The sequence below is a fragment of the Berghia stephanieae genome, chromosome 1, assembly GCF_034508935.2.
Source record: "Berghia stephanieae isolate SIO BIC M18660-M18661 chromosome 1, UCSD_Bste_1.3, whole genome shotgun sequence".
In the NCBI taxonomy this organism is placed as follows: Eukaryota; Metazoa; Mollusca; class Gastropoda; order Nudibranchia; family Aeolidiidae; genus Berghia; species Berghia stephanieae.
The window spans coordinates 77,696,753-77,706,752 of record NC_088360.1 but is presented as its reverse complement, the minus strand read 5'-3'; the positions used below and the strand labels follow the sequence as shown (position 1 = coordinate 77,706,752).

The 10,000-nt window shown below is 38.7% G+C and overlaps 1 protein-coding gene across 1 annotated transcript in view; it reads right to left on the bottom strand.

The window, feature by feature from the left end:
* LOC144964600 (uncharacterized) overlaps positions 1-927 on the bottom strand; it is a 52,968-nt gene extending 52,041 nt beyond the window's left edge. The window contains exon 1 of the mRNA XM_078899056.1: positions 620-927. Within this exon, the coding sequence (XP_078755182.1) occupies positions 620-688 (69 nt within the window). The 5' untranslated portion in view covers positions 689-927. The remainder of the gene's footprint in view (positions 1-619) is intronic.
* Between the last annotated feature and the right edge of the window lie 9,073 nt (positions 928-10,000).

Below are 10,000 nucleotides of genomic sequence, written 5' to 3'. Positions count from 1 at the left end.
AATATAGAGGGCTTTTAGTCCGGTATTTTACGCAAAATTTTACAGTACTGACACATTTTTGTTAAAATTTGCTTTAAAAGTGCGAGCCCACTTTAAGGCCACGATTTATTGTATTAAATCCACATTATGTTAATCATTCATATTGTTTTCAGAAGAAAAAATCCTCTGGAGTGGCGGATCGGGATTTCTAAAATACTTTTTTTTTGTTCTATTGTCACAAAACGTGCACAGTGGTAAGACGATTAATGATCATACTCCTTCTCATAATAATAATAATAATAATAATAATAATAATAATAATAATAATAATAATAATAATAATATAATAAAAGAAGAAGAAGAAGAAGAAGAAGAAGAAGAAGAAGAAGAAGAAGAATGGTGATGATGATGATGATGATGATGATGATGATGATGATGATGATGATGATGATGATGATGATGGTGGTGGTGGTGGTGGTGGTGGTGGTGGTGGTGGTGGTGGTGGTGGTGGTGATTGTTGGGGCTGTGATTGTGATGGTGTTATTTGCATTGGTTGCACTCGCATAGAATTTAGCAATGATGTGGTCATGGAATACAAACATACAATAGTAAAACATGTTGTTATATACGATATACTTACTGTGATGATGATGAGAAAATGAAAGAGGAAAATGTATAGTTCACACAACCGAATGATTTGAATATCCATTTTGTTTGAAAAATTTTTAAAAATCAAGAAAATGTTATAAGTTTTAACTAAACTTTTTACTACGTCTTCACTCTAATAGCTTTATCACTGTGCTACTTTTTTTAAATACCAAAGATAAATCAAAGTTCTTAGTTTAAAGACTAACGCTGTATTGATGAAATAATTAGACAATTAGCTACTGAAAACATCCCCTCCCTAAATTTTAATATGCTAAACCCCTGGTTCTAAATTACTAAGCAAGGTGAGGGGTTAGTGATGAAACAAACTTTATAATAATCTTTCGATGACTGACCGCAACGGTTGGGTAAGCAAGTAATTTTGAAAAGGAGATTTGACTTTACTTTGATGCATCATCTGTCACTTCGTCAACGCACACGATGTACAGTGGCCTTTGCTTATAACGCTAAGGCATGGCGATAGTGGAGATTCGATTTGCTGAACACCCTACACTGCTTTACTTTGACAACACGCTTTTTTTTTTATCAGAAAACTTTTTTTTTTTAAAGATATTTTATATAGAGCAATATCCACTAAACGTGCTCAAAGCTCTTTACAAGGGGTCCCTGGCCAACTGCAACATTTAACGTTTAACATTTAGGACAGGACAGGACGATTAGGCGATACTACACTTTTTTCCGGATAGAGACAACGCTGTTAACAGCCATGTACTCATTTTACACCTGAGTACGGTGAGAGAATGTGAGTAAAGAGCCTTCTCCAAAGACTCAACTATGCGCCGAGCGAGGCTTGAACCCAGGACCTTCCGATCCGAAAGCGAGTGTCATACCACTAGACCACATAGCCGCATTTTAAATATAGATCGATTAAAAAAACTCTCAACTGTTTTCAATTCTGAGTTTAAAAGATTTTAGACTTGGGACTTCTTGGCCAGACGAGAGTAATTTTAACCCTCTCCTTACAGGCCAGTTTCAGAATTTTCCCCAAAACTTCACAGCCACCAAATACAGTTGGTAAATAGCTGCACTAACCTCAAGATCGGTTATTGGTTCTTCCAGTCTTGATTCGGGGTATTCAAATGGTTCTATCTCTTGGTCCCCTTTGTACTTGTTCTCGAAGAAGTTTTCAACCTTTTTCAACTATTTGTTTGTCATCACAGATTACTTTACCCTCATCATCAGATATTATTAGACGACTTTTAAAATTCCTTTTAATGTTTTTAAGAGCTTTGAATATTTTCATGCTGTCTGGGGCTGTTTCTATTACCATTGCCATGTTGTCGATTTTGAGATTGTGCTTTGATTCTATGCATCACTTGATTTCTCTGTTTTCCATTCTTGTTTTAGTTCTTCATCGTGGCAACTGTTAATATTGAGTCTAAGTTGCTTTTGTTCTTCTGAAAGTTGTTGGAGGATTGGACAAAAGCTCCTTTTGAAATTTGTTGTCTTTGGAAGAGTTTCGTCTCTAACTGAAATGATAGTGTCGATCAATTTCTGGTGTTGTAGGGCAGGGTCTGTTTCCCCATTGATATGCATAAGCCCAAGTTTGTTTGTCAGTTTATTTTTGAATGCATTACATATATCTTCATCTTTTAGGTTAGTAAAATCTGTTGCTGGTTTTGGTCTGGGTTTAAAAAATCATATTTTACTAACTGACTGCTTGAAAGTAATTACTAACAGTCTGTGGTCAGTGTTTACGTTTGTTCCAGAATATGTCCTTGCATTGTCCATGAGTTTTTGTAACGTTCTGTGACAATAACATAGTCAATTTTGTTATAAATCTTATGATATGGTCATCCACCTTTATTGATCCTTCCCATGTGGTTATTTGTCTAGATGGATTCTTGAATGCCGAATTGGCAATAAACATTCGGTTTTCTGTGCAAAAAATAGGCGAAAAAGATCATATCCAATAACTAATAAAATCACTGCTGGCAAACACAACACTTACGTTTACATCTGGTGCGGAAACAGTTTCATTATTAGCATCGCTGGGAACTCCCCAAGGAGACAGTCTGAGCCCAATCATTTTTACCGTATATTTGGAAGCAACACTAAAAGAATTAAGACAAGAACTCCCGATTCCTCAAATCCTTACCCGCGAACTGATTTACGCAGACGATGTTGATATCATGTTTGATACAACAGACGTGGCGAAGCAGCACATACCAATAATATCAAATACTCAGCGACATTGGAATCTAAAGGTCAACGAATCCAAAACAGAAATTACAGTGGTTAGCAAGAAACGGAATGGAAAAGTGTTAGAAAACTCGGAAACTTGATTAATTAAAACGAAGACATCAAACGGAGAAAAATAAATGCTAGCTCAAACTGCATTCAGAGAACTACATAACATTTGGAACAGGACGAACATCATTAATGAAAATAAAAGAATACGCCTTTACGGAGCGCTAGTGCTACCAATCCTTATGTGCAGCTGTGGTACAAAAAAAGAATTTGGACACCCTGGACTCTTTTCATCACAAACAATTGAAACGAGTTATTGGGGTACATTGCCCAGACAAAATCAGTAATGAGGATGTATAATATGACAGATGCATAGTACAACCAGTCAGTACGCGTAAAAAGAAACAGAGATGGAAACTGTACGGACACGTGCTCCGACGAGATGAAAATATTCCAGCACAAACCTCAATGGATGATCACTTCAAACAAGGAGCCAAATAGAGAGGGCGTACACCAACTTCACTTCCAACAACATTGAATCAAGATCTTTAAAAATATCAAATACATTTAGAAACAACAACCGAAGAACTGATTTCAACAACACAAGGAAACATCCAACTGCCTCAGCACCTTAACACATATGATAACATTCTAAAGCTAAGAACACTTGCAGTAGACAGAGATTTATGGAGGCAAATTACTAACTGGATAATAGAAACAGACTGACAAATTCGAAGTGACGCACACATTCAAGGCAAGCGTCCATAGAGACTGCGCTGCCATATTCATTCATCCATATTCACAATTAACCAATACAATTGCACGTATAAATTGAATTCTCTTTGCCGCATTTGGATTCCTTATGCCAAAATTGCGTTCTTTATATAATTGTACATTTGCCTTGCAAACACTATTAAAAATCGATAATTTGCGAGTAATTAAATGTTTAATATATAGCTGACCTTGAACTTGATTGACCTCTGGATGACCTTCAAGAAGTCGAATTGAAATTCCAGTCGGCGAAATTTGTTCCCAAGATATCAATTTTACCAATATTGAAGAAAATAAAATTCCACACGGAAGGTGAAACAACTGGAGTCTTTGCATGATGCAGTGACTCTTATATAAAAGGTGATAACTCAATCAAATATTGTTTGATTTGCTTATAACTTTATCCGCTTGTTGCTGACATCCAAAAGAGTAAACTTTATTATTTGAGTAATATAAAATAAATTGAGGCTCTCATGCTATTTTAAGAAGAGTGCTGTTTTTATTCATCTAAAAATCAAATCAAGGGCAATAACTCGTACAAATCGAAGGGAATATTAACAACCGTGTACAAGTGATTTGTTTAACACATATTAAAGTTTTTGTGTTCTTAAAGATGTTATAAAATATCGATATTTTACCAGTAATTAATTGTTAAATGTATTTGACTTCATTTGAACTTTAATGACCTCCGGTTGACCTCCAATTGGTCGAATTGTAATTCCAATCGACCAAATATTTTTCAAAGATAACAATCTAACCGACTGTAAAGAAAAATAAACTTTTACACGAATGTGAAACACCACGATTTTTTTTTTTTTTTTGTTTTGTTTTGTTTTTTTTATTTTTTATTTTTTTTTTTCACTAGGCGGTGACTCTACATATGCCATCACACTGAGACTAGAAGATCATTTTCGCAAGGTATGTATTCAGTTAACCGGAAGAGTAGTTTTACACTTCCATTGAGATAGGAACAAGTATTTTGACATCTCACTTCTGTTCCCCGTTCGTCGAGAACACTCAGATCCAATGATTCGAATCTCATTTCTGTCCCTTGTTCATCATCATCATCATCATCATCATCATCATCATCATCATCATCATCATCATCATCATCATCAGCAGCAGCAGCAGCAGCAGCAGCAGCAGCAGCATCATCATCATCATCGTCATTATTATTATATTATTATTATTATTATTATTATTATTATTATTATTATTATTATTATTATTACTATTATTATTATTATTATTATTATTATTATTATTATTATTATTATTATTATATTATTATTATTATTATTATTATTATTATTATTGTATTATTAATCATTATTATCATTATTATCATCATCATCATCATCATCATCATTACTATTATCATTATTATTATTATTATTATTATTATTATTATTATTATTATTATTATTATTATTATTAGATGATAATCATTATCATCATCATCATCATCATCATCATCATCATCATCATCATCATCATCATCACCATTATTATTATTATTATTATTTATTATTATTATTATTATTATTATTATTATTATTATTATTATTATTATTATTATTATTGTTAATATTAATATTAATTTTTTTCATTATTATTATTGTTGTTGTGATCATTATTATTGTCCGAGCGAGTTTAAGGGTGGGTCAAAAATTGTTTTGGAATATTTCACATCTGGTCTGCTGGCCCGATGAATAGTACACACAAACAAACACACGCACTCACACACACACGCACACACACAAAGATCATTCCTAAACAACTGCTATCTTTGTCCGAGCGAGCTTAAGCTTGGGTCACAAATTTTATTTTGTAAATTTCCGATGAGTCGTAATAAAAAACAAAAACCAAAAAAAATACAAAAAAAAACAAACAAACAAACAAAACAAAACAAAACAACAAGAACAAAAACACAAACAAAAAGAAACAACAAAAAACAAAAAAATAATTTTACAACCTGCTATGATTGCCCGAGCGGGCTAAAGGGTGAGTCACATATGGATTGTTTTGCTAAATTACACACAAAAGCCTGCTGGCCATTTGAATTATATTCACAATTTTTAAAAAATCCTTTCTATTGCTTATATACAACGGTTAGATTTGTTCGAGCGGGTTTAAGGGTGGGTCACAATTTGTTTTGTAAAGTACATACCTGCCCAGATGAAATGTACTCACACAAAAAAAAAATACAAATTAAAAAATATATATAACCGGCTACTAGGTTTGTCCGAGCGGGCTTAAGGGGAGTTCACAATTTGTTTTATAAATGATATACCTAGTCAGAAGAAACGCGGTCACACATTTAAAAAAAAAGAACAAATAAAAAAATATATAACCAGCGACTATGTTTGTCCGAGCGATGTTAAGGGTGGGTATAAAATCGTTTGTTTTTATAAATTACACACCTGTCTGCTGGCCAGCTGAATCGGACTCACGAAAAAAATCCCAACAGACCAGGAGAAAAAATCCTCCTTTTCATTATTTGTAAATAACCGGCTATATTTGTCCGAGCGGGCTTATGGGTAGGTCATTAATAGATTGGAATGATAAATTACACACCTGGTCTGCTGGCCAGTTGAATTGTACTCACGCTAAAAAAAAAGTTATGTAAAAATAATTATTTTACAAACGACTATGTTTGTCCGAGCTGGCTTAAGGGTCGGTCACCAATAATTTATATTGATATCTATAGACCTGGTCTGCTGGCCAGATGAATTGTACTCAAACACACACACACACACACACACACACACACACACACACATCGTTTATTTTATTGTTTGTAAACAACGGGCTATGTTTGTCCGAGTGGTCTTAAGGGTCGGTCACAACTGGTTTGTTTTAGTAATTTACACACCTGGTCTGCTGGCCAGCTGACTCGAACTCACACAAAAAAGGCCTCAATTCTACTGCTTGTAAACAACCGGCTCTATTTGTCCGAGCGTGAACAAAGGACCACCGGATATGGACACCAGTGGGGAGTGAACCTGGGACTATGGGCGGTGGGAACCTGGGGCTATGAGAGGAGGACACCATTGGAGAGTGAACAAAGGACCACGGGAGGTGAAGACCGGTGGGGAGTGAACCTGGGACCACCGGATATGGACACTATAGGGGAGTGAACCGGGGGGCCATGAGAGGTTGACATCACTAATGAGTACACACGGAACCACTGGATATGGACTCCAGTTGGGAGTGAATCCAGGACTTTGGGAAGTGGACACCAGTAGGGAGTGAACTCGTTACTTTAGGAGGTAAACACCAGGGGAGAAAGAACCCCGGGCAGTGAAAGATGTACACCGCTAGTGAGTAAACAAGGAACCAGTGGACATAGACACCATTGGGGTGTGAACCCTGGCTATCAGAGATGGACACCAGTGGGGAGTGAACCCGGGACTTTGGGGGTTGAACACCTGTGGGAAGTGAATTCGGGGATATGGGAGGTGGACACCATTAGTGAGTAAATGCGGAACCAATGGATTTGGACTCCAGTTGGGTGTGAATCTGAGACTATAGGAGGTAGACACCAGTGGGGAGTGAACCCGGGGCTATGAGAGGAGAACACCGCTGGGAAGTGAACAGGGGACCACCGGATATGGACACCAGTGAGGAGTGAACCCAGGACTTTGGGAGATCGACACCAGTGCAGATCATGGTGTCATGGTTACTAGGACATAACCCGAACGAGTTTCACGGACTTTCTCCTTCTTTCTCTTCCCTCTGATCAGGCTAGGCCCAGTGCAATGGCCTGATCTTCCCCTCTTAACGAGTTCCTTATTTCTATGCTCCTAGTCTTTTCGCTTTCTTTTCTTTTGTTGACGTTTCGGGCTATCTGGCTCTACTGACTCTCCGGGAGTGGCCCGAATCGTCACAATTACCAAGGCTGTGAGAGGGGGACACAACTGGATAGTGAACACAAGACCACCAAATATGGACTCCACTGGTGAGTTAACCGGGGACTATTGGAGGTAGAGACCAATGGGGAGTGAACCCAGGGCTATGAGAGGTGAACACCACTGGGGAGTGAACTTGGGACCTCGGGAGGTGGACATCAGTGGAGAGTAAACACTGTACACCGGATATGACTTCAATAAGGAATGAACCCAGGACTATGGGAGGTGAACACCATTGGGGAGTTAGCCCAAGGCAATGAGAAGTGGACACCACTTGGGAGTGAACCCGGGACCACCGGATATGAACACAAGTGGGGAGTGAACCCGGGGCCATGATTGGTTGACATCACTTATGAGTAAACACGGAAACACGGAAACACGAGATATGGACTCCAGTGGGGAGTGAACACGGGCCTATAAGAGGTGGATACCACTGGGGATTGAACATGAGACTACTGGATATGAGCACCAGCGGGGACTGAAGCCAGGGCTTTGAGAGATAGAAACCGCTGGGAATTGAACACAGAACTACCAGATATGAACACCGGTGAGGGACTATGGAAGGTGGACATCAGTGGGACGTGAACCTGGGGCTTTGACTATGGAATCCAGTAGGGAGTGAACCCAGGACCATGAAATGTGCACACCAATGGGAAGTGAACCTTGTGCTATGGGATATGGACACCAGTCGGGAATGAACTCGGAACTTTAGGAGATACCAGTGGGGATTGAACCCGGGACTGTGAGAGGTGGACACGACTGGAAACTGATCCCGCGACCACAGGATATGGACTCCAATGAGGAGTAAATCTGTAACTATGAGAGGCGGACAGCAATGGGGAGTGAACTGGGTAATGAGAGGTGGACACCAATGGGGAATAACCCTGGACTACATGAGGTGGACACCACTGGGTAGTGAACAAGGGGCTATGGGAGGTGAATACCAGAGGGGAGTGAACCCAGGCCAATGAGAAATCACCGGGGAGTGAACACAGGACTATTAGATGTGGATATCAGTGGGGATTGAACCTGGGACAATGGAAGGTGTACACCAGTGGGAAGTGAGCCCGGGGCTACGGAAGGTGAGCATCAATAGGAATTGAATCCGGCTATATGAGAGCTGGACACCAATAGGGAGTAAAAGAGGAACCACAGGATATGAATACCAGTAGGGAGTGAACCTGTGACTATTGGAGTTGGACACAAGTGAGGATTGAACCTGGAGCAACGAGAGGTGGACACCGCTTGGGATTGAACCAGGGTCCATGGATGGTGGACACAAGTGAGGAGTGAACCCTGGACTAAGGGAGGTGAACACCAGAGGGAAGTGAACCGGGGGCTATAGAAGGTGGACACCAATGGCAATCGAACCCGGGGTTATAGGAGGTGGATGCCAGTGGGGATTGAACCCGGGCCAATGAGAAATCACTGGGGATTGAACACAGGACTATTGGAGGTGGACACCAGTGCGGATTATACCCGGAGCAATGAGAGGTGGACACCACTGGGGTTGAACCCGCGTCCATGGACGGTGGACACCAGTGAGGAGTGAACCCTGGACTATGGGAGGTAAACACTAATGGAGATTGAACCTGGGACTATTGGAGTTGGACACCAGTGTGGAGTGAACACGGTACAAAGGGATATGGACACTGGTTAGGAGTGAACCTGGGACTATGGCAGGTAAACACCAGTGGGGAGTGAACCTACATAACTGATTAGAGTTATCGTTCGTAGATAAGTTTGTTGTGATAAATGGTTCTGGTGTTTCGCATCATTCGATGTCGGTGAAACTTGAAGATTATTTCGATTAATTAAGATTTTATGTAGATTAATCTTAAGTATTGAGGAGCTTATGTCAAATTTTGACGGCAACTCCCATTGAATAGAAATTATCAGACGGAAATAAAATTATTAGATAGCAGAGATATATCATAATATTGATTAATAATAATAGTAATAATAATAATAATAATAATAATAATAATAATAATAATAATAATAATAATAATAATAATAATAATAATAATAATAATAATAATATGATGATATGAATATAATGATAACTAATAATGATACAATAATAACAATGATGATGATGATGATGATGATGATGGTGATGATGATGATGATGATGATGATGATGATAATGATGATGATGATGATGATAATAATAATAATGAGAAGAAGAAGAAGAAGAAGAAGAAGAAGAAGAAGAAGAAGAAGAAGAAGAAGAAGAAGAAGAAGAAGAAGAAGAAGAAGAAGAATACCATAGTCCAGGGTTCACTCCTCACTAGTGTCCATCTCTCATAGCCTTGAACTCACTCCTCAATGGTGTCCGCCTCCCATAGTCCCGGGTTCCATTCCTATGGGTGTCCACCTCTCATAGTCCCGGGTTCACTCCTCATTGTTATCCACCATCAATGGACCCGGTTTCAATCCCCAGTGGTGTCCACTTCTCATTGCTCCGGGTATAATCCGCA